Source organism: Lynx rufus, unplaced genomic scaffold (assembly GCF_022079265.1).
Source record: "Lynx rufus isolate CCGP_SWC_20201006 ecotype Redwood Valley unplaced genomic scaffold, mLynRuf1.p SCAF_5, whole genome shotgun sequence".
Taxonomy (NCBI): domain Eukaryota; kingdom Metazoa; phylum Chordata; class Mammalia; order Carnivora; family Felidae; genus Lynx; species Lynx rufus.
The window spans coordinates 52291295-52318088 of record NW_025814867.1 but is presented as its reverse complement, the minus strand read 5'-3'; the positions used below and the strand labels follow the sequence as shown (position 1 = coordinate 52318088).

The following is a 26794-nucleotide window of genomic DNA, read 5'->3' as shown; positions in this document are numbered from 1 at the left end:
GTACATTCATCAACACAGAACATAAGCTGGGTTGAAAACAAGTCTTAAACATTTTTTTGTTTTCAAATTGAAATCATATGGAGTGTATATGCCAACTTCTCTGTCCAAAAGATATAGAGTAATAGACACTGACTGGATTTAACCTCCTGTCTAGAAATAACAAGGAAAGACAGACAGAAAGAAAGAAGAGGTAAGGGAAGAGGGGCGGCAGGGTGGAGAGAGAGAAAGAAAAAGAACTTTCAAAACACTGGAAAAAGGGCAAAGAAGAAAGATCCCTGTAGACAGGATAGAAAGGAGGAGAGTCCTAAGATTGCTACAGTTGTCTTCAGTTTCGGCTGGTGTTGCAGGGAAAAAAAACCCTGGTGGACTCTTAGTGGAAAGAGAGCCTAGTGAGTTGAGATGGAGCTGCCAGCCCTGGGAGACAAAGACACCTACAGTTTAGGACTGAGACAGAGCAGCACAGAGAACTCAGTGACCTGTGGAGGATCCCCACTGAAATGCTGATTGGCAAATACATTTAAGAAACTACCTGAGCCTGGGGAAAGAACCATCTGATCCCTAGTGCTAAAATAATACCTGGTATATGAAAGACACTTAATAAAAATTGTTAAATATTGAATGAATTCAAACATCTATGAGTTTTTTCTAAAACTAAATTATGCAAAAAATTTAAATACCATAACACTCTCTTGCAAAGTGAGGAGGTTAAAAGAAAATAAAATTTAAGAAAACAAAGACAGGTTTGGGCAAAATATGTAATATTCAAACCCACATTATGAAATATATTTACCTCTTTATGTTTTTTAGGTATCTTCCTAATAAGTAATTTTAATGCATATTGTGCTTGTGCTCCTAAATGAATATTATCCAACAAAGTTACCCAACTTTAAAAAGTAAAAATATTGTGGCACCTGGGTGGCTCAGTCAGTTAAGTGTCCGACTTCCGCTAAGCATCCAACTTTGGCTCAGGTCATGATCTCACAGTTCCTGGGTTCGAGCACCACATCAGGCTCTCTGCTGTCAGCACAGAGTTCGCTTCGGATCCTCTGTCCCCCTCCTTGGGCCCCTCCCCCACTCGCATGCAAAAACAATTCTAAAAATCCCAAGGCCTTATCAATTTTTCAGAATCACTATGCAAAACTGAGAAATGATGACCATTTCAAGTATTACCTTGAGAGAGTTATAACAGAAGGAGTTAATTACCTCACATAGAATAACTCTGAGCCAATAAAAAGTACTTATATGGAGTTTCTACTGTCACATGAGGAATTATAAGGAATTTATAGGGTTTCACATATTCCTTTCAGGATGTACTTTAGGAACAATTACTTAGAAAGTGTTTAATTTAAAAAGTATTAACATTAAATTCAAATTCTACAATTTTATTTTATTTTTTTTTAAAGTTTATTTATTTTGAGAAAGAGCACACGTGAGTCAGGGAGGGGCAGAGAGAGAGACGGAGAGAGGGAATCCCACCTAGGCTCCATATCCAGAGCGAGCCCCCACACAGGGCTCAATCCCACGACCCTGGGATCATGACCAAAGCCGAAATCAAGACTCAGTTGTTTAACTGACTGAACCACCCAGGTGCCCCTCAAATTCCCTAATTTTAACTAAAAACTAAAAATTATCCTTTATGAGCATATGTAACATATTGGCATACTAAGCAAAAACATTTCTGATATTAGACATGCATATGGTTTTTCATCCAGATAATATTTGATTAAGGTCTATTTAGATGAATGGGATAAATGAAACATATTATATAGAAGTAGATAAAACTACTGGAAGTAGTTAAAACAGCCTGAAAGATTCTGCATAGTATAAAGTTCTCATCAAAGTCTGATTAATCCTTTCTAAATCAGAATTTGCTACAGGAGAAAATTAGGTATATTTCACTTGGTCAAAAACTATATGTTTAGATGTCAGGAGATGAGTTTTTCTGATTTAGGAATGGGGGGTGGGGAGGTAGGAAAGACAGAGGGACACCCCAAGCTTTTTCTCCTCTCCTCCCATTTTCTTTTGTTACACTTTTACCTCTATTCTTATGTAAGTCTATTCAGTTATAAATTCTAAATTAAATGGTAGTTCTATGTGAAAAGTCAACCTCACTGGTTTACGGTATTTTCTGAATTGCATTACATGTAAATATGAGCAACTGAGTTGAGCTGCAACTGTGGGTACAGACAATATGTATCCCCACTCATTTACACTACCCAAGAGTAAAATAATCAATCCACTTGACCACTGTGATAACCAAACTATTTCCCCTATATTCACAAAGGATAAAATGGTAATTATCAATGTGCAAATAATGATGTTACTTCAGTGTTTTCAATTCTAAGGATATTGAAATGGTAACCATAGAGTGTTCAATTCAAGATACATTGTCCAACAATGTCCAACAACAGCAAAACAATTCTTATTGAAAATATTGGAGATATTATTATGTAACAACATATTCACCATTTCCTGGAAGAAAAAAAACACAGGCCTACTTTTAGTTCCCAGTGTAGGATTTAACTTCAATGGTATATAAATGCACATTTATATACACTACTAGTGACATTCATTCATCCAACCAACTGTTAATAAACAAAGGCTCCTAACACCATGGTATTGTGCTAGTTTGGGAAATATAAAGTTGACAGGCTACAGGGTTTATCTCCTAAGAGAAGAAATCATACATGCAAATGGTCCTACTGAAACATTTATAATTGCTATGAATACAAACTACAATGTATACAAAATTTTAGAAAATCAAATCCAATAACATATAAAAGGAAGCACATTGAGTTCAAGTGAGGTTTCTCCCAAAAATATAAATAAGATTGGTTTAACATTTGACTGATGAAATACAACATATCACTGAAATTCATCATACCATCTCAATAGATGCAGAAAAAGCATTTGACAAAATTAAATATTCATTCCTGATAAAAACTCAAAGGAAACTAAGAATAGAAGAACAATTCTTCAACCTGAAAAGGGCATCTATGAAAAACCTACAGTTAACATCTTGTATAATGGTGAAAGATTGAATGCTTGTCTCCCTAAGATCAGGAATAATCAAAGGATATCCACTCTTATCACTTCTATTCAAAATTGTGTCTGAAGGTTCTAGCTAGGGCAATGTGGTTATAAGGCAAGAATAAGAAATAAAAGGTCTTCATATTTAAAGGAAAAATGAAAACTTTCTTCATTTATAGACAACATAGCTGTCTATGCAGAAAATGCCAAAGAATCTTACAAAAACAAGTAATCTCTAAGTGAGTTTAAAAAATTGCAGGATACAAATTTAATATGCAAAAAAGAACTGTATTTCTGTATACTACTAATGAACAACTAGAAATGGAAATTTAAACCCCAAAATCTTAGTATTTATGATGGCACCACAAAACACAAAATGCTTAGGAATAAATCTAACAAAATAAATGTAAGACTTATATGTTGAGAACTACAAAACTCTGATGAAAGAAATGAAAGAAAAACTGGAGATGGAGAGCTATACCATGTTGAAGGATGGAAGCATCCAGTCTCTCCAATTCTGATCTGTAAAGTCCACATAACCCTAATAAAAATCCCAGCTGGATTTTTTTTTTTTGGCAGAAATCAACATACTTAATCAAGCAACCCACACAACAGAATATTACTCAGTAATAAAAAGGGAATAAGTTACCAATATAAGCAACAACATGGATAAATCTCAAAAGCATGCTAGGTCAAAGAAGTCAGACTCAAAACCTACTTATTATATGATTCCATTTATATGACATATGAGAAAAGTCAAAACTGTAGGGACAAAAAATAAATCAGTGGTTACCAGGAAGCTAGAAGTCGTAGGAGGGGTTCACCATTAGTGGATGGAGAATTCTAAGGGATGATAAAATTGTTCCACATCCTGATTCTAGGTGTTATTATGCAACTGTTTGCATCTGTCAAAACTCAAAGAACCCTCACTAAAAATTGTGTATTTTACTGTATATACTCCATTTTTTTTTAAAAAAATCACTGTTTAGTAAATAGACAAGGTATAAAGAGAAAATATAAAGTATATATCTGATTTGTATTCAGAATATTTAAATAACTCTCCAAGTCAATAATATAAATAATTCCTTTTAAAAAATGGACAACAGATAGGAGCATATACTTCACACAAAATGGGACAGCCACTTTGTAAAAGTTTGGCAGTTTCTTATAAAGTCAAAGCTACATTTACTATATATATAAGAAACAAATCCCATTCCTAACTATTTACTCAAGAGAAATGAAAATATGCTTACCCAGACTTGTACACAAATGTTCATATAATTTATAATCAGAAAAACCATAAGCTGGAAACAACCCACCTGTCCACCAATTGCTGAATGAATGAACAAACTGGTCTAGCTATATGATGAAATACTACTCAGCAACAAAAAGAACTGATGTTCATACAGCAATGAGAACAAACCTGAAAAGCACATGCCAAGTCAAAGAGTGCAGTCACAAAGGTCTACATACTGTATGGTTCCATTTGCATGGCATTCTGAAAATAGCAAAAGTATAATGACATAAATCAGATTACTGGTTGCTAAGGTCCGAGATGGGGAAAAAAGAATTGACTTCAAAGGAGTATAAGGGGCCTTTCTGGGGAGTAATGTAAATGTTCTTTATCAAAAAATTTTGGTGATACTTAACATAATTGTATACATTTGTCAAATGCATGGAATTTCATATTAAATATTGGGGAATTTTATTATGTTTAAAGTGCACCTTTCCTACACTTCCATAGGTTTTCTTGATACCTACAGAACAATCAGAAAATGTTTTTAATTATTTTAAATCCCATTGCCCAGGGACATTAACCATTATTAGCATTGATATTCAGCACCCAGGATATTTTTCAACATAACTTTTGATTCAATTATAACTTTAACTTTTGGTCAAAACTAAAATAGGATTCAGATCTTTTACACTGTTCAGGAGTCTCCATTTTTTCAGTTCCAAAATATATCACAAATATATTTATATTTCAGTAAATACACTGTGCACATTAAAAAAGAAAAACAGTTCATGCTATGCTTCTCCTAGTTGTAAGTGAACACCAAGAATTCTTTCTGCATAATGTCTTTTTATTGCCATTAAATCTTTCAACATTTGCAAAACTTGTTTGTATTACCATATACTTTAATTTAATTCTTGTCTTGGATTCTCTAAGGAATGTATTTTCTAGTTTTGCTAAATAAAACTTAAAGAAATCTTTTGTAAAAATAGAATAAGATCCTAACCGTTATGGGATGACAAGACAAAAAATAACAGTCAACATTAAATAAACATTAATGAAAGAACTTTTGGGAAGAGAGAGGATTATTTGTTGATTTGTTACCATCAACTCTTTGTAAATTTAGGGGAAGATGCTATACTCACACACAAAAAGGGCTACTCTATTTAAACAGTTTTTTTTTTTTTATTATGAAAGAAAAAAGAAACCCCAGGGTCTAAAATGTAATGAGTGATCCTATTAGTTCCACCAGACTAAAATCATACAGTCTACGTATGTGGTCTTTTCAGCCACATCTGTCATGAACCATTTTTACATCACAAAATGCAAAATACTGAGCACTGATTTACTAGATGAGACCTGGGAAAGAATTCGTCATTTGATTTTTCCCCTAAAAGAAAAATTGGCTCACAGGAAGACAGGTGACAGTTCTTTGCAGAGCATACTCAGAACTTACACATTTTAGAATCAAATCTTAATATAACCTAAGCAACAAAGAGAAAACCATACTGAAATAGAGGATGAAATAAAATAGAAAAACAAAAGAAATCTCAATGATGGCTTTCTTAAAACTCAGATACTTTTCTTGGCTAGGAGACATGGATTAACTGTTAAAAATAATTATGATGTGTGTAAATGTATAAAAGGGCTCACCACATAGTAAATGCTCAATAAATGGCACTCTGATTAATTTTAAGTACTTCATGAAACACACTTTTGTTAAGCATTTTATATACTGATCTGATTTTCCCCCTTTCAAAAGCTTGCAGTTACACTAAAATGGAATTTTTTCTTAATATAGAATGTATAGTACAGAAGAGTTTTGAATTCATTATTTCCTTGACTTATCTGAAATCTGCATTCATCATTTTTTGGTAAATTTCTTTATATAGTGTTATTTTATTCATATTAAAAAAAAAGACCTATAATTCCCCTTATAGGAAAAGGTCTACTATCATTTCAATTTTTTAATGGCTTAAATTAAAAAATATTAAGAGGTGATTAATAAAAAAAACCTCATTACATGATTCTGCTTTAGGTAAATTACTGACAATTATTCTAAAACCACTGAAAGAGAAACTGCACACTTGATATATAAACAAACATCCAAATCTTATACACTTGTCAGTCTTTCAATAATGAAGTCTGGGGAAAAATAAATTCACAGACACCCAAGTGAATTGGCAACTGTAAGTGACAGAAGCCCTTCTAAATCCTCTGTTTACACTGGGGATTAGTGGAGTAGATTTTGAGTTGCAAACTGAACAGTCCATGGTCAAGGGAACCTGCTCCCTGTCAGCCCGCAGGGCATAAGGACAAAGCATGGTCCTGGTAGGAAGTGACCCATAAACATATTCCTACCCAGGATTTATACAAAGCCAGTCTGCCTCACAGAAACTCCATATGACCATTAACTGGCCTGCATGGCCTGCCAGGAGGCCTAATTACAGGTCTACAGAGCCCAATAACAAAAGCTGAAGGGCTTTAGCCTAGGGATGATCTGCTTTATACTGACTTGAGAGAGTCCATATAGAGGACCCCAAAGAAAGAGGTTTAGCTTTAAAATTCTCCCCAGAGATCCAGCATTGTACTCGAGTCTAGAAAGCCCACATGCAACATACTTCGGCTAGGCTTAAACATACCACCCTCTCAAAATTAACATTCAACTACTGTCTGCTTAACATCTGCTCAAACATGGCAAGTTGCTGTGATATTGTTAGACTCTAGCTGATAGCTTTCTTCTTACTAAATATTATTAAGGATAAATAATAGTCATTCAAATATAAATGTGTAACCAATGCTAAAACAAATAACTTATGCTTTTTAAATGCAATTTACTTAATGATTCTCTTTAGGAAGTACTACTTTTTATCTTTTGAGTTAACACAAAGCCAAAAATCATGTTCATTATTGGAAATTGGAAGTTAAATTAACATTATCAACTTGATTTTACATAAAAGCTAATAAATTTTATGTGAATTTCTGAAATTTGCAGAAACCGTATTTGATGAAAAAAAGGTTTAACCAATGCTCAAGTCAATTAAACTATTTAAAGTTTTATTCATTTGTTTCTGTTTTTACATTTGCTGGTAGGAGTAGAATGTTTGGTTCAATGTCTCTTCCTTAACTACATCATCACTGTGGTGGTGCCATAAAAAAACTACTCCTACTCTCTAACGATTATAGAACCCTCAGTTACATATTAGGTGCTGTTCTAGACACTTTATTACATTAATTTATTTAGTTCTCATAAAAATTCTAAAGGTACATATTATTCCCATTTCATAAATGAAAAAAAACTACAGTCCAGCAGGCTTTACCGACTCTCCCATTGATTTACAAGTAAATAATGGAGCTGGGAATGGTACCCAGGCCATCTGACTTGAGAACTTAACTACTACACTATACTATATTGCCTTTGATATCAATTGCTAACATTTACTGAATACTTACTATGTACCAGGCACTGTTCGAAGTGTTTTACAAATGGTACCTCATTTAAGCTCTTATAACAACAAACCCATCAGTTATGTACTATTAATATCTCCACTTTATAAATGAGGACACTAAAGGAGACTACCAAAGGAGACTACAGGGGAAGTGATCCGCCAAAACTCACAAAGTTAGTTACAGAGGCCAAGTATGAATCTAGACTGCCAACATACTATCAAGCAGAAGCCTACATGGGGGAAAAAGAGGTATGAAAACTATTTTATGAAATACAAATTAACTTTTTACCACTTGCTCTATTTTTTAGGTCTGTCCAACATGAAAAATTTTCTCACAATACATCAGCCTATTTCTCAGAGTCATAGATCGGTGGTCAGAAACTTACAGAGCAAAACCTCTCTGCTGGTTTTAAGTCAGGGTAGCAGAATGGTTGTCTATGCCCCTTGGAAATGGTGCTACATTTTCATGGCAATCTCAGAATCAGAAATATTTACAGTTAGACTGGACTTTAGAAAAGCATTGGGAGTTCTAAGATCACATGCCTATGAAGAGAAAGGGTTAGGAACAGGCTTCTAGGTATTTAACGGGTAGCTAAAAGCATAACGTCTAAATTTAACATGGAGCAGAAGAACTGGGATGGAATGAGGCACTTATGACTTATTCCTAAGCATAGCTCCTTCCCTGGACATACTGTGCCCATGTGTGTAACTCATCTGTGTTTCACAATACTTAACCAGCTTGTATCCCAGCAAGGGTAACTGAAATGCAAGTCCCTAGTTAGGCTGAAGACCAAAACATTGGTGATTATACAACACTACCCTGGGTTTTTCAAAATTATCAGAAATTTTGCTATTATGAGCACTCTTAACAATTATGAAAAATAACATTTTTCTGACTCATACTTTACTAATTCTTATTATCAATTCGAAAAAACTCATTTCAGAATCAAAGGCTTACATGAGGATAGAAATTATTTTATTTTAAGGTAACTATAGCACTACACCTAACAGAGTATGTATTTGGTAATATTTTCCACCATCCTTCTTTCTTCCCAACATAACTTAGGGATTTAAACTATGGATAGAAATAGCTCAAGAGTCAGAAATCACTGGACTTGAGTTCTGGTTCTGTCATTCACTAGCTATGTAGTCTTTTACAAATCATTTATGCTTTCCAGATATTTGTAAAATGGAGTTAATTAGCTCTCCATGCTGTGATGTGAGTCAAACGATAAAAGATTTATATGAAAGTGCTTTAAAAACTAGAAAGCAAAACAAAACGGTTGTAAACATTATTCAGAAAATGAAATATTACACAGAGATTTTCTGATAAAGGTGATTTACCATTCATGCACTAAAGGAAATTGCTATTTTTTCTTAAAACATTAGAGATATAATTTTAAAGGCTGCTTGTGTCAATACCTCTATTAAAAGTAAAATATTAAAAAGATTTTAGAGAACAACGTGTCTTATAACCAGGTTGTAAGAAGTGTCATCTTTTCATACTGATAAAAAATATTTACATTTTGGAAAAAAATTCTCTCCTCTAAATTCTTCTTCAGACCTACAAACACGTATGGCATAAGATGCTACTGTGTTTTTGCAGAAAACCCAAATAATGTTTGGACTGCCACTAACATGTCAAACACTAGTGAGAGCAAAAGAGACAAGTCTTATCTTCCTTCTTTCTCCTCTGTGATAATCATGTTTCATTATCTTTTCTGTCATGCACTATCTTAAAGTTTAAGATTAAAAAGTCAGATTATTGGCCAATATCTTCTACTTTAGAAGCCAGATAATTTCTTGTGTATTTATTTTAAATCCATCAAGCTGGTTAAAATGAGCATAGCAGCATTAAAAGGTTTACTTTTCAGTTACTTCCAGATTATTTGTTTCTTCACAATGACCTGTTCACCAATGATTAACAGCTGGAATCTTATTTGGCATAGTACCACTCACTACAGGTGCTGTTAAAACTGTTGGAAAAGACTTATAATTTTAGATCTGGTTCCTGGTCTTCATCATGTTCATTATTTCATTGGAAAAGTAAATTCAACACTTATGAAATAATTAAATATTAGTATCAGCCATATGTAAGTAAATATCAGCATAAATGGTATGCACAAACAAGGACAGAAAGATTTCAAAAAAGAAGAGAAAGATTATGTGCTGGAATGGTCACAAAACTCATGTGGAAATTTTGAGATTCGTTTTGAAGTGCTTAGAGGTGGAAGAGGAAAGAGGAAGTCATTTCCAGAAGAGAAAAAAATCATGAGCAAGGATTCATAGGTGGAAAAGAATGAGTAACTCAAAGAATAATGAGAAGAAGTTCAGAAATGAATTCTAATAAATACAGAAAAATCTGTGGCTCCACCATACAGAAAGAACCTTGGAACCTTAAACACAGAAGTGTAAAATTGATTTTTTAAGCCACTGAGGGCCAGTGACTAATTTTGAGCAAAGTAATATCATCACCAAATGGTGGCTGACAAAGAATCATTTAGCAGTGGTAATCACAAAAAACAATGTGGAAATAAACATTTCCTGGTGGCTACCATTTGCCAGGCTCCGAACTAGGTGCTTCACGTATCATATTTATCTTCAAAAAAACCCTACAAGGTAGTTATTATCCTCCCCCTTTACAAGTGAGTAAATTATGGTACAGAGAAGTCCCCAAAACTAAATACTTTCAAATAGGCAACGTAAATGTGTGACAAGGTTTAGTTGAAACAATAGGGGACTATACTCATATATTGCTGATGAACACGTAATATCCTTCAGACACTGTGGAAAAGTTTGGTGGTTTCTCAAAAAGTTACACATAGAATTCCCAATGTACACTCCTAGGTATATAACACCCCAAATTACAAACAGGTACTCAAGCAAGTACATGTATATGCATGTTCATAGCAATACTATTTACAACAGTCAAAAGGTGGAAGTAACACAAATTTCCATCAATACAAATGGATAAATAAATGGTGTACATGGAGACAATGGAATATTATTCAGCCATAAAAAGGAATAAAATACTGACACATGCTACAATGTGGCTGTACCTCCAAAACATTATGCTAAGAAGCTGACACATGAGGCTATACAGTGTGTAAGTCCATTTATATATATCCAGAATAGATAAATCCACAGAAACAGAAGGCAGATCGGTGAATGCCAGGAGCAGGTGTCCAGGAGTGGAGAGAAACTGCTTCATAGGTAAGAGGTTTTACTTTGGAGTGTTGAGAACGTTTTGGAAGTAGAGAGAGGTGGTAGTTATACAGCCCTGTAAATGTATTTAATGCCACTGAATTGTTCACTTTAAACAATTACGATTAATTTTATATTAATTTTATGTGAATTTCACCTTAATAAATTACTTTTTTTTAAAAAACAGAGAACTATGGCAAACTAGAAAATACACACGTCTGTCATATTCCATTTCTTTTTTTTAAACTATGTTTTGTAGAACCAATAAACATCAAACTGCTCACAGTCAAACTGCTCAAGGTAAGTAGTACGAGTAGGCTTAGAACTCTTTCACTATTCGCTACCATCTCTGGAGAAGAGAACTGAAGAGACCATTGGGAAGTTAGGGATTAACCTCTGGCTGGTAACTTTGGCATCTAGACTAAGGAGATGGCAATGGGAAAGATAATAAAGGGATACATATAAAAAATGTTTCAAAATAAGATCATTCATTCTAGGTGAATGACTGCCTAGTAAGAAGTCAAAGGTAAAAATTTCAAAGTTTTGTATCTTAATAAGTGAGAGAATGGTAAAAGCATTTTTAAAAAAGAAAGGAAGAAAGCAAAGGGTTAATAGGATTGACTCAATATCACAGGGTAAGCCATTAGCTGAGGTTATAACTTAAAGATTGAATCTTACAAATTTATACAATTCTGCAATCTTCTGTGTCCTACTGCCATTTGAAAACGACAAAAAAGCAATCTTAGATAAAACCTTAACTTCACATCACCTCTGAACTAAACGTTAAACAATAGACACGAAAGTTGGTTTTAACTGCAATTTAGTAATAGACATGAGAAACGATTCTATCTAAATCTGAAGATTTAGCATAACAAAGTACAAATATATGGTTTAATGTATAAAAATATGGTCGTAACAAATACAATAAAATCTGTGACTTCAAATTCACGTTTGGTATAAACCAAACATGCATGATACCTTACATTTCGCTTAAATATTATTTTTACTCATACATATGTCTTTCAAAATCATACCACTAATAATTGTTGCCAAATGTTCTAAACATATTTTAATTCCAAACCAATAACATTATTAACATTCACTCATAAATCAATGACAATGCAATGGTTACATATTGCATTTTCTGGGACCTATAGTTAGAATAAAGGACTAAGCACAGCAGGATTTCTTTATAGACGAACCTTATCTACCAGACTATAGTAATTATAAAGCTAAAATGAATCCTGTCTCAAGAATCTAACATACAGCCTTAAGTCTTTTCTTGTACTCGATTTTATGGCCCCAAAGTCAAGGATGTTTTCCCTGAGAACTCAAGTAAACTTCAATGTGACAAAATGGGTGCTCCCAGCCCTTCCTGTCCGGGAACCTCATTCTTAGGACTAGGATGGATTTTAACTGCAAGACTTCCGGAATGAGCTCAAGTTGGTCTTATTCCCCCTTCCTTTATTTTATTTATTTGCTTGCTTTGTAAGTAATACAGTGAACACCTTAAATTCTTCACTGAAGGAAATCTAGAACTTTGATAGTAAGTTCTAGATTTGCTTATATGCTCCTCTCCTATCCATCTATCTACTTCCCCTCTTCAAGGCCACAAGTTCTCATTAAAAGCAATACTGGAGGGGCGCCTGGGTGGCGCAGTCGGTTAAGCGTCCGACTTCAGCCAGGTCACGATCTCGCGGTCCGTGAGTTCGAGCCCCGCGTCAGGCTCTGGGCTGATGGCTCGGAGCCTGGAGCCTGTTTCCGATTCTGTGTCTCCCTCTCTCTCTGCCCCTCCCCCGTTCATGCTCTGTCTCTCTCTGTCCCAAAAATAAATAAACATTGAAAAAAAAAAATTAAAAAAAAAAAAAAAAGCAATACTGGATGTTTCTCAAAGGGGTATAATATGTTATATCATATTATAAAACAATATATTCATAGAATTGGCATCAAAAGGCCAAGTCTGGTTAAAATATTTACTTAATCAGTGGAAACATAAAGTAGCACAGTCCTTTTATAAAACAATTTAGCAAAAATGCATAAAAAGCCAGTCTAAATATTAATACCCTCTAACCTTATAAACTCATTTCTATAGTAATCAATCCCAAGAAACCTATCTAAAATATATAAAACACAATTTGTAACAGGATGGGTACCACAGTGTTACTGATAAGAGGGAAACGCTGGGGACAACACGTTATTAAGTACAGAAGAAAATTATTAAGTAAATAATGCTACATCTAGCTAATGCATTGCTTATCCAGACTAATGTAGGTTTTTTAAATTTGTAAATTGTCATAATATTTTTAATGTTTCTCAAATTCACACAACCTAACTCTTTATCAAAAATAGAATTTAGAAAGTTAAATTAAAATATGTGGGGTGACAGCTGGGACCAATATAAGTAAGTTCAACACTATGAAGTTTGGACCCTAAGATCTGTTTTATAATAGGCTTCAAAATCCTATTAAAAGATAAAGATAACTGTATAAAACTATGAAATGAAATTCTTTATAGTTGTATTAATGGAAACAAATGTTTTCTGAACTAAGCACCATAAATATTGTCTTTAAAGCAAAAGTTTGTCCATACTCAAATTATGAACTGGCAGTAATTTTTCAAAGCAAAATGCTACTAAAGAATTAAAGAATCAATGTATATTATGTAAATGATAGAGAATCATATTAACTAGCTTAATCTTACAGCATATTTGAGTCAAAATATGAAAAACCAGATAGCAAGCAAAATTATAATACTATGTAGAAACTGTAATTTCCACATAAAGATAAAATGAGTAAGATTAATACATAAAATATAAATGACTTAAAATTAAAAAAAATTATTTTAATGTTTATTTATTTTTGAGAGGGGAGACAGAGTGAGAGCAGGGGAGGGGCAGAGAGAGAGAGGGACAGACTCCAAAGCAGGCTCCAGGCTCTGAGCTGTCAGCACAGAGCCCCAGGTGGGGCTTGAACCCACAAACTGTGAGATCATGACCTGAACTAAAGTCAGCTGCTTAACCAACTGAGTCACCCAGGCTCCCCTCCCTCCATTTTTTTTTTAATGTTTATTTATTTTTGAGAGAGACAGAGTGTGAGCAAGAGAGGGGCAAAGAGAGGGGGTGACACAGAATCCAAAGCAGGCTCCAGGCTCAGAGCTGTCAGCACAGAGCCTGACATGGGGCTCAAACCCATGAACTGTGAGATTATGACCTGGGCTGAAGTCGGACGCTTAACTGACTGAGCCACCCAGGTGTCCCTGAATGACTTTTAAAGTAATATGGACAGTTATAAAGACTCACAAATATTATTAAGTTTTATCCTTTTATTATAAGTTACTTCTATTAGTGATTTAAGAAGCTAGTATATCATGTGTTCCCAATCTTTAGACTGTAGACACTCTGGGGCTAATGCAAGAAATCCCTGAATCAATATGCACATATGTATTTTCTCAATCAATGAATACTAAAAATACAACTACTATCATTTGGTAGTCTGAAATTACTTTTATGTTAAAATAGAATTCTCATTTTCCAATTGGAAATTATACACTCTTTACAGATCTTTAAAAAGTAAATAATTATAACAAATACGTACTACTTTGGTTAGATCATTCTAATCCTACCTCATGCTTACTCTTGAGAACTTGTTTAAATACGTTACATACATTTTGAAGAGCATGTTAAGATTCAAAATAATATCAGTACTTAGAAAAGATAACATTAATCTTTTACATTTTTTAAGAAGATAAAATAGTTAATGTCTACATGAATCTGAGGATTATGTATAAAATCAAAGTCACAGCATTATTGTATCATTGAAAAATAAGACATACAGTATTTTAACATTAGATGGTATCCAGAACAGTTCATTGAGTTAGTCCAATGGAACTGGAGAAATCACTAAATTATACTTATCTTGTTTTCCTCAACAATGAAAACCTTGATCTGAAACTCCCACTTTGTACAAAAGTTAAACCAAAACAGATCATAGTCTTAAATGTAAAAGTATAAAACTTTTAGAAGAAAACACAGGAGGATGTTTTGTGATGTGGGGCTAGGTGAAGAATTCTTAAACATGCCACCAAAAGCACAGTCCACAGAAGACAAAAATCAATAAATTGAACTGCCTCAAAACTGAAACTAAAATTAAAGTCAATTTTATAAGTAAAAATATAAAGAATGACCTTTTAGCATTATACTCTATACAGCAGTCGATACTTCATATAAAATATGGCCATACATATAACCCAGATTTCACAAATTTGTGAGGACATATGAAAACAGGTGTTTTTTTCTTTGACCCACCTGTAAGCACGTCAGTATTTATTTAGTACGTTTTCATTTAAATAAAGTTAATCATGAGCACTTACCAGCAGCTTCAAGAACCAGCTGTAGTCTGGCTTTGGCCTGTTCGGCTGGTGGCTAAAAGTCAACCATAAAAGACATTTACAGGTCAGTTTTAATATATGGAGCTTTAAATTAATGTATTACTATGCAAACATCAGAAAATTTAGAAGACTTTATCATAACAGATATTAATATCCATCCAACATCTTAATAAAACTCCATCACAGCAGCTCTACCAATCTACTCTCTCACTGTAGTAATTGAATCACACTTTTCATTAACATGATGGAAGAATGAATTTCTTTCTTTCTTTCTTTCTTTCTTTCTTTCTTTCTTTCTTTCTTTTTTTTTTTTTACTGGAAAAGGTTTTGTTAGTACCCAACATCAATCTGCAATAGTCTAAATCAGCACCTAAATCAGTACCAATCAGCAATAGCCTAAATAACTACAATTGAATAATGAGGCAAAACCTCCATATATTTAAAAACATATTATCAAGCTCTGTTTGTTTTTTTTTTTGCATATGGAAACATGCAAAGTGACCTATCGGAATTTAAGTAACAACTTGATATTTCAGGCAAGTCATATCCAAAAACCAAATTTTTTTCTGCTTTCCTATTTGAAAGGGGCAACTGTGATGATGATGTGATTTACAAGCTTTCAATTCCTACCAAATGTCCTCAAGTTGTTTTCTCAATGGACTTTGATTCAACACAGTTGATAATGTTGAAATTAACCTTACTTGCCTACCAGTGACCTTATTTTGAGATTTTCGGATTAATGTGTTGATGGTATCTAAGATAACATGGGTTGTAGCAGGTTATGAGTTATGAATTTTCATGAAGAACCTGTTAAAAACTTTTGTTAAGTTTAGTTATTTATTTTGAGAGAGAGAGAGAGAGAGAGAGAGAGAGAGAGAGAGAGGATGAGCAGGGGAGGGGCAGAGAGAGAATCCCAAGCAGGCTCTGTGCTGTCAGCATGGAGCCCAATGCGGGGCTGGAACCCACGAACCATGAGATCATGACCTGAGCTGAATCAAGAGTCAGACACTTAATCAAATGAACCATCCAGGCACTCCATAAAACCTTTTTAACACTTGAGACTATACTTCACCATATATTTATAAAGATGTCAGCAAGTGACTAAATATAAATAACCTCACATATATATATATATATATATATATATATATGATACCATCATTTGAGAATTAACATTTTATAAGATATATTTTTAAATTTCTCTGTGAAAAAATGGTTTGAATGAAAAGACTTACATAATTGGATATAGAAAGAAGATGTCTAAGAATTGTTAACCATTTGAATGGTGCCTCTGAATAAACTGTAAGAAACAGGATGGAAGAGTAGTAGATAAAACAGGAGGAAAGACAGGTAGAGTCTTTCATATCCTAGAACAAGGGGTAACAAACTATGGCCCTAGACCAGTGACCTGGTTTTTTATAAATAAATTTTACTGGAACACAGACATGCCCATTTGTTTACATACTGTCTGTAGGTGCTTTTGTGCTTAGTACACCAATAGCAAAGTCAATTTTTTGTGACAGAAAACTTCTGGTCAGCAAAGCCTAAAATATTTACTATCTGGACCTTTAAGGAAAAGTTTGCAGACCTTACCATAGAAAGACAGACTTAGGAGAATCTAAAACAGTGGTGTGAGGAGATGACATCTGTACTTCGATAAGTCATTCTAGCAATAACTTGATGATGAATTGAAAGGAATGTGACTGGGGATGAGGAGCGCAGTCAGGAAGGAATTAAAGAATGCCAGGTGACAGACAATGAGGGCCTGAGGTGGAGCAGTGGTGGTGAGGCTGGACAGGAAGAACTAGATTTGAGAAATAATTAACTAGTAACATGAAAGGACTGACTGAATAGGAGAGAAGGAGGAGGTGACAAAAACAGTACTTTATGTCATATGTTAGTAGAGAAAATGTACGTATGGGAGCTTTATGAAGTTACAAAATGTTGAAAATATGTAACATCAAGTTAAACTATCATAGCAAAATATCAATAGAATGTGTGATATCTACTGAATATAATCTAAGAGTTATAAACTAAACTGCCGATGGGGGCCAAGCAGTTAATACAAATATTTATGATGATGAGAGGCAAAAGACATTTGGCCTCAGTCATCAGAGAGTACTGTGAGGGTGCAGAACAGTGGAGCACATGGCCTAGCGAAAGGAAGTGGCTAATAATCAGCACCTACTCACTGCTGTCATACAGAAATGCAACCCAAAGCTACGAAATTTCTTGATTTTTCATGAGACTTTAAGTTCCCGTAAAGACCAATACTGTGTGGAACAAAGAATACTTCTAAAAGCCAGGTTCAATCCCAAAACAGTTTGTGACCTCTGCCATCTACTTAATACACATAGTAGAAACGTGACACTCTGTGCAATATAACATAACTAGAATGGCATGAAGGAAATGATATTCTGACTAGCAGGTCCCAAGCAAGCTAAGAATTATGAAGCATACATTTCAGAGTGTCCTAGGAAGCAGTGTCCTTTGATAGAAAAATGTTAGGCACTTTATGGTGAAGATATTTCATGGGGAAGTTTCATGTATTTCACAAGGGAAGATTATTTTTAACAATTAAGAAATATTTAAGACACAGAAAAATACACAGAATGATGAATACCCACATCCAAGAAAAAAATTAATATTGTTGTAGTCTCCTACCGTACAAACCCCCCTCCATGGCGGCTCCCTCCCTCCTCCATTTATAACCTCTGTCTTGAAAATATGGTAATTACCATTCCTAAAGAAAGATGATTGATGTTTCTGATAAAAACACCTGTTAAGACATATTTATATTTTCATTAATTTCTCTAACAATCTATAATATAGGATTCATATTCAAAGATAAAGAAAACCAGTCTAGTAACTTGCCTCTACTATACATGACAGATTGAAATTAAGACCTTCTGACTCCAAATTTCAGGATCCTTCTAACTAAATCACTAGGACAGTCATGAAGTCAAAGCAATTAATTCCATAGATATAAAAGCAAAAGAATGAATTTTTAATTCTGTTCAAAAGAAAAATCTGTCCAAAATAATACATTTGTCCCAGCAGATGGAATACGAGGACATTCTAAATACATTTGCCTATACAAATGTAACTTGCAAAATTTTATTTGTGAAATACAGGGATCATCTTCAACTGTGGGGAGAAATACATTGTTGGATTCATCAGACTTTTGAAATTTGTATTTTATAAATATTTTTATTCTTATAAATATTAAATATTAGGTATCGTCATACTAACTGGTTTAGAATGAAAATATCTTTATGGGCTTGGGTTCCAAAATTTCTAATGCTTTACTTATTTTAGAGTATATTACAGTTCAGGGATTAGTGTGAATTCCATCTAAAATTGGTTTTATTTTATTGATTTTTTATTCAGATTTTATTCAGAACCAGAAATCAAATCTTACTCAATAAGCAATAATATAACACCAAACAGAAATGCACGTAATATAGCAATTTTGCAATATAAGAATTGTAAAATGAGGGCATAATTAAGAACACAGTTTCACAATTATATTGTGTGAAACAAACTTTTGGATAAAAAATTGTATTCCATTAAAAAATAGTATTCCATTAAAAATAATATTCCTCACATCAAATTTAGTAGTGCATAATTAGATAAACAATATTACCAAAACTGAATTATGGAGAATATAACTGTTGTCCCCTCAAAAAATTTTAGCATTAACATTAACAGAACAGTAAGAACAGTATGAACTTATGCTTCTTTTTTAAAGGTATATTAAAGTTAAAACATTATTATGGTATTATATCACAAAAAATAAATTAGTAGGTATTGTACCATAATTTTAGCTTACTTAAAGAAAACTGTACTTCTGCTAGAAATTCTTATATAGGGCTTAAAATTCTAAATTAGTAGTGGTCTTTTGGATGCCTAGGTGGCTCAGTTGGTTGAATGTCCAACTTCAGCTCACAGTGCATGAATTCAAGTCCCACATGGGCTCACTGCTGTCAGCGTGGAGCCTGCTTTGAATCCTCTGTCCCCCTCTCTGTCTTATGCTCTCTCTCAAAAATAAACAAAAACATTAAAAAAAAAATAGTGGTCTTTCAGTTGGGGAGAAGGGTTTGGTAGTCTTTCTGTTGCCATGAATTCTCCAGAACTACTCTGCTCACTTCCCTCCCCTTGATAGCCACACATACTTACTTACTCCATTTAGTTACTACTCCTAGTTTTATAGAAGACTACTTTCTTAAGATGAAACAAATGCTCCTGAAACTGAAAGCTAAGTCAGTCACTTGATGGCTGTGGAGGTGACTATCTTCAATGTCTAGACTTTTTCCCTTGACTTTGGACTTACTCGTATTTAGTCCAATCCCCTGAGTTCCTTAAAGACACTATGTCTAGAATCTCAAGATAGTGCCAAAACTAGCATTCCAAACCAGCACAATCTTTTGAGCCTTGAAAATATATATATATAACAAGAAGCAGAGAAGCAAGCCTATCCTTACATAAACCAGTTTATACACTAAACTATTTAAACTCTTTGTTTAAACTCTTCACATTTCCATTCATATTCAGCTCCCTGAACCCCTGGCCACCACTATGGAAATTCTGGGGGCTGATGAAACAAGGGCCATTCCAGCTGCCAACAACACTTTTGGGTGCTGTTAAGAACAGGAAGTAAAAAGTCTGAAAGAAACACTGTGGCTGAACTAAGAACTCAAACTTGGAAAATAAATTAAACTAGCAACATTATGCAAAATCAAAATTAAGGCTGGATTATACAGTTTTCAGCTATCTCTCTCATTTTAAATCATCATATGCTCTTTTTATATAAAAAATAACCAGAGAGCAAATTCTGGAAAGATGGTAAATAGGTGTTTACCCTGTAAGAAATTACCAAACTGTGGGGCGCCTGGGTGGCTCAGTTGGTTGAGTGTCCGACTTCAGCTCAGGTCATGATCTTGCAGTCCCTGGGTTTGAGCCCCATGTTGGGCTCTATGCTGACAGTTCAGAGCCTGGGGCCTGCTTCAATTTCTGTGTGTGTGTATATGTCTCTCTCTCTCTCTCTCTGCACACCTCCCACCCCAGCTTGTGCTCTGTCTCTATCTAAAAAATAAACATTAAAAAAAATTAAAGAAAAAAAATTACCAAACTGTTTCCAAAGTGGTTTTATATTCCCACAAGCAGAGTTCTAGCTGCTCTCCATCCTTGTCATGACATAGTACAGTCAGCCTTTTTAATTTCAAAATTCTAATAGTGGTTTTAAGCTTACTGTGGTTTTAATCTATGTTTCTGTAATGATTAATGGTGTTGAACGTCTTTTCATGTGTTCGTTATCCTTATTTTTCCTTGGAAAAATGGATGTTCAAAATGCCAATTTTTCGTTGGATTGTTTTCTTATTATTGAATTTTCAGAGTTCTTAATTACAATGAAAATCATTTTTCATACATGAGGCTTACACATCATCTATACATACATGCATGTGCATGCATATACACACTAAATTACATATTTATGTTTATTTTCTGAACAAAGCTCCCACTCTCATTGAGTGGCTTATTTTTTCATCATCTTAAGAGTATCTTTCAAAGAAGCAGAAGTTCTTAATTTTCATGAAGTCCGACTCATTAATTTCTTCTTTTATGAATCATGCTTTTGCGGTATTATATCTAAGAAATCTTTACCTAACCCCAATTCATAAAGTTCTGTCCTGAGCTTATACCTAGAAGTTTTACAGTTAACTTAATTTCTATATAAGTGCAACACTGAAAAACATTAAAAAATTGTTTTGATATATTGTCGTGCAATAGTTTCAGCACCATTTGTGGAAAAGACCATCATTTTCCATGCAATCATCTTTGTGCCTCTGTTAACAATCAACTGGATGTATATATATCTGTCTACTTTTAGACTCTCTATTCTGTCCCACTGATCTGTCAGTCTTAATACCAATACCACCCTGTGGTATTACTATAGTTTTACATTAGCTCTTGATTACTAGAGTTTTGTATTAGCTCTTGAAATCAGGTAGAATAAAATCTCCAACCATTGTCTTCATTTTCAAAGTAGTTTTGGCTCTTCTAGCTCTTTTGCATCCCCTATTTTATTTTATTTATTTATTTTTTGCATCCCCTATTTTAGAATAAGCTTATCTTATTCTAAAAAATAAGCATCCTAGGATTTTGCATGGGATTGCACTGAATCTACATGTCAATTTGGAAGAAAGGACATCTTAACAGTACTACTTATTTAACAATACTACCTTTTAGTCTGGTATATTCTTTTCCATCATTTTTGCTTCTTGGGGTTTAAATCTCAAATGTGTGTGCGTGCATGTGTGTGTGTATGTGTTTAATAGGCAGTACATAGTTGGTCTTGCTTTTTTATGCAATCTGAAAAACTCTGCCTTTCAAGTGGCATGTTTAGACCAATTTACACTTAATGTAATTATTAATCTACCACATGCTATTTGTTCTCTATTTGTCCCATCTGTTGTTTGCTCCTTTTTTCTTCTTTTTATGCCTTCTCTTAGAGCATTTTTATAATTCCGTTTAATATCATTTGTTGGCTTATTAGCTATAACTTTTTGTGTTATTTTGGTTGTTGCTTTAGAGTTTATAATATACATCTTTAATTTATCACCCTCTGTCTTCATTATATTACTTCATATATACTATAAACACCTTACAGGGGCACCTAGGTGCTCGGTTAAGCGTCTGACTTCGGCTCAGGTCATGATCTCATGGTCCATGAGCTCGAGCCCTGCATTGGGCTCTGTGCTGTCAGTTCAGAGCCTGAAGCTTGCCTAGGATTCTGGGTCTCCCTCTCTCTCTGCCCCTCCCCCTGCCCCACTCACGCTCTCTCACTCTCTCTCAAAAAAATGAATAAACGTTAAAAAAATAAAGAAAAAAAACCACCTTAAAATAAGATACTCTCATTTATCCCCTTCCAGCCTCTGTATTATTACTGTCATTGCTGTCATATATTGTTATAAACTCCATAATGTACTGTGTTGTTTATGCTTTAAATACTTATCTTTTAAAGAGTTATATTTATTCACGTAATCACCATTTCCAGTGCTTTCTTTTATGTCAACCCAGTATCTGAAAAGATTTCCTTTGCCATTTCTTGTAGTACAGGAGTTTTGGTGATAAATTCCTTCCAGTTTTGTTTGCCTTAAAAACACAAAACTTCATTTTGGCCTTCACCTATGAAAGATACTCTAGTAGGGAGAATTCTAGGTTTATAAAATTTTTCTACCATTATTAAAAAAATTTTTTTTTCTAACGTTTATTTATTATTGAGAGACAGAGAGAAACAGAGCATGAGCAGGGGAGGAGCAGAGAGAGAAGGAGACACAGAATCAGAAGCAGGCTCCAAGCTCTGGGCTGTCAGCACAGAGCCCGACACAGAGCTGGAACTCATAAACCAGGAGATCATGACCAGAGCTGAAGTAGGACGCTTATCCGACTGAGCCACCCAGGCGCCCCTTTTCTACCATTATTTTAAAATTGTTCCTTTACTGTCTTGTACTTTACATTGTCTCTCATGAGAAATATACTTTCATAGCTATCTCTGTTCCTCATACATAATGAGTATCTTTTTCTCCTACATGACAACAGTTAGTATTTATTTTTACTCTTTTGCTTTTAAGATTTTCTTCTCATAACTCGTTTCAAGCAATATGATTATGATATGCCTTGGTGTGGTTTTCTTCACATTTCTTGTGCCTGGGGCTTATTTGGCTTTTTGAAATTATTTATAGTTTTTATTAGAGATATTTTGGTCATTATCAATTATATTTTTCTGTTGCCCCCTATTCTTCCCTTTCCTTTCAGGATTCCAGTTACATATACACATTTAAAAAATTTTTTTGGTGTTTATTTATTTTTGAGAGAGAGAAAGAGATAGAGTGGGGGAGGGGCAGAGAAAGAGGGAGAAAGAGCATCCAAAACAGGCTCTGCACTGAGAGCTCTGCCTGATTTGGGGCTCGAACTCACAAGCCATGAGATCATGACCTGAGCTAGTCAGACACAACCAACTGAGCCTCTCAGGTGCCTCCTATATGTATATTGTATATTTGGCTACCTAACATGGTTACTACAGCTCACAAATGCTCTTTTCTTTTTTTTTTTTTTTCCTCTCCAGTTCCATTTTGGATAGTTTCTTTTGCTATGTCTTTTAGTTCACTAATCCATATTCTGCAGTTTACCATGTCCATTAATATCATCCAGTATATCTTTCATCTCAGACATGTAGTTTTCCTATCTAGAATTTTTACTTCTTTTATAGCTTTCATGTCTCTACTTAGTATGTTCAGTCTTTCTAGTAGCTCTCTGACCATACACAATAGAGTTAGGATGGTTCTATTAATGTCCTTGTCTACTAATACTAGGTTGGTTTCAACTGATTGATTTTTCTATTATGTTACATTTTCTTGACTTTTTGGATGCATGGTAATTTTGGACAAAATGTCAGACATCATGATTTTATTTTGTTGTGCGCTGGATATTTTTGTATTCCTATACATAGTCTTGGTCTTTGTTCCAAGACACAGTTAAATTAACTTGGAAGCAGTTTGATCCTTTCAGTTCCTACTTTGTTAGCACCAGAACAGCTGTAGATCTGTCATTAATTCTTCCCCACAATTAAGACATTTTTAGTACTTGATCAGAAGCACCATGAATTATGAGGTTCTCCACACTGGTTTTTGGGAAGAGACACTATTCCCAACTCTGTGTAGTGGCAGACAATTTCCTCTAATCATTTCAAATAGTTCTTTTCCAAGCCTTGGATAGCCTCCTCACATACATGTACTAATGAATACCTGAAGGAAACCCTCTGCAGATATTATGCAGCTTTCTCCTCTCTGGTAACCTGCCCTGTGATATCTAGGGGCTTTGGCCCCCCTGTTATCACAGCTCCATCTTCTCAATGCAAGCAGACTACCAGGGCTCTGCCTGAGTCCTCCCTCCCTGTGTTGTGACCTGGAAACTTTTCTAGGCCTTAAGCTGAAGCAATTAAAGGGTGCACCTCATATTTTCCCCATCTCTTAGAATCACTCTCCCTCAAGTTTTATGTCCATTGTCTTGAGAGTTGTTTTCTCAAATAATTTGTCCAGGTTTTTAGTGGTTTCAGGTGGGAGGGTAAATCTCATCCCTGTTACTTCATCTTTACTGGAATAGAAAGCCTATTATTTCTTTTAATACTGACCACCCTTGTGAGGTAAAGTTATTTGTCCAAAGTTACATAGCAATTTTTCTAATGAATGTGAATAAAAATGGATTTATATATACAGATAAATCTGTAAATTCCCTTTCTCTGGACAACATCTCTTTCCTTTTCTGGGCTAATCTTTTCTTTCAAAGCTCAGCTCAACAGTCATCATCTTTCATGATGGTTATAACTCTCTGCTCTATGCTCCTATAAACCTATAAACATGTGTCAGCAAATTTGTGGTATAATTACTGATTCTGTTGTCTATCTTTCCTTCTTTGAAGGCTATCTATCAGCTTCTTGAAGACAATAACGGCCTTACATCTTGTATCATTAGCACTTAGGATAGTGCCTGGAATACAGTCAATGCTAAGTACATATTTGAAATAAACTTCCTTGAAAATTTTAAAATTCTCATAAATGTATAAACTAATTTGGAAGTATTAATTTCATTGAATTCTATCTATCAGGAAGTATTTGCCTAATTCCAATAGCTGAATGTTTGAGAGAATGATAACAGTGTTGGGGAAATTATAACAAGTAGTAATAATGAAACATGAAATCCGCATATAATACATTTTTAACAAACCCATTTGATGATAGAATGGCAATTCTTTTATTTTTAAGTTTATTTACTTATTATTTTTTAGAAAGAGACCGAGAGAGCGAGCAAGGGAGGGACAGAGAGAGGGAGAAAGAGAATCCCAAGCAGGCTCCAAGATGCCAGCGAGAAGCCCAACACGGGGCTTGAACTCAAAAACTGTGAGATCATGACCTGAGCCGAAACCAAGAGTCTGACACATAATTGACTGAGCCACCCAGGTGCCCCCAGAATGGCAATTTTTTTTTCAACGTTTATTTATTTTTTGGGGGACAGAGAGAGACAGAGCACGAACGGGGGAGGGGCAGAGAGAGAGGGAGACACAGAATCGGAAACAGGCTCCAGGCTCTGAGCCATCAGCCCAGAGCCCGACGCGGGGCTCGAACTCACGGACCGCGAGATCGTGACCTGGCTGAAGTCGGACGCCTAACCGACTGCGCCACCCAGGCACCCCTGGAATGGCAATTTTTAAAGTGATCATATGTGCTCCAAATATATAAATGATAACTTCTATGTGCCATATCCTTCCCAGCCAACATGACAGACATTCCTGAGAAAGGATAAGCTACCTGAAAAAAATTTAACATGTTTTTTTAAAAAAATATAATAGCTATTATTTACTGTAAGCTTTTAACATTCCAGACGCTATGTTAAGCACTTTACATATATCTCATTTAACAAAATTCTCATAACAATCCTGACAAGGTAAGAACTTTTAATGCTATTTTTTAGGTGAAGAATAAATTACCTTAAGTCACAAAGATGGTAAGGTGGAAGAACTTGAATTTTACCTCAGATTACAAAATCTATGTTCTTACCAACACTATACTGCCTCTCAGCTTGGGATCCATTTCTTTATTAACAACATTTTGAGGGAAAAAAGGAGATAAATCTAACCATTTTTAATTGCCAGGAAAAATTGTACGAAGTTAAAACTAAATTTTCTTTGTTCTTTCAGATGTTATCATTAATGATCTTAAAGGTCATGAATGCCATAGAAAGCTCATTTTAATCAAGCTTTTCCAGATGAATAACTTGTAAAATATTAAACACATTCGCAGTATAGGTACTGTGCTGTTTCCTTTAAAGTAAATGCAATCTCACTATGACAGAGACACATATCAACAGCTTATCATATTTCTGGCTACATTTCATTTTAACAGTTACTATAATTCTATCTCTTAGGATCAAGGTCTAAGCTAGAAATATTACAAGTAGCTCAAAAGTAGATTTATTTTGCCTCTAGAACTTAGCACCAAGTTGGTTTAAACAAAGAGTTAAAAAGAAATGAAAAGAATTTAACCGATAACACACCTATTCTCAATAGCAAATTCATCTTACAGTTTTATCAAACATTTTCTCTAAACAGCTTCAGGGTTTGCAAAAAGTTATTCCGCAGTTACTTTCTTTATTAAAAACCTGAGAAAGATGCCATTTTATACATCTACTTTATAGATGAAGAAGCTGAAGAGGTAAATCTGAACCTAAGAGGTTACAACATCCATGAGGGCCTGTTTAAGAAACTCATATTCATGACACAATACTATTATCTACAAAATGGTGCCACTCATTTACTACACAGATACATGGCCATACTTATTTGTTTAAAAATTGTCTATATCTACAAGCGGCAGGGCTGACTAGTTGCAGTAGAGATCATATGGCCTACAAAGCCTAAAATATTTATCTCGTTC

General features: G+C 34.4%; 1 protein-coding gene across 1 annotated transcript in view; it reads right to left on the bottom strand.

The window, feature by feature from the left end:
- Nucleotides 1-4459: 4459 nt before the first annotated feature.
- The window catches only part of RSRC1 (arginine and serine rich coiled-coil 1), a 253836-nt gene continuing 231501 nt past the window's right edge, over nt 4460-26794 (bottom strand). The window contains exons 7-8 of the mRNA XM_047100407.1: nt 15286-15337; nt 4460-4528 (exon numbers count right to left, since the gene is read on the bottom strand). Of these exons, the coding sequence (XP_046956363.1) occupies nt 4473-4528; nt 15286-15337 (108 nt within the window). The 3' untranslated portion in view covers nt 4460-4472. The remainder of the gene's footprint in view (nt 4529-15285; nt 15338-26794) is intronic.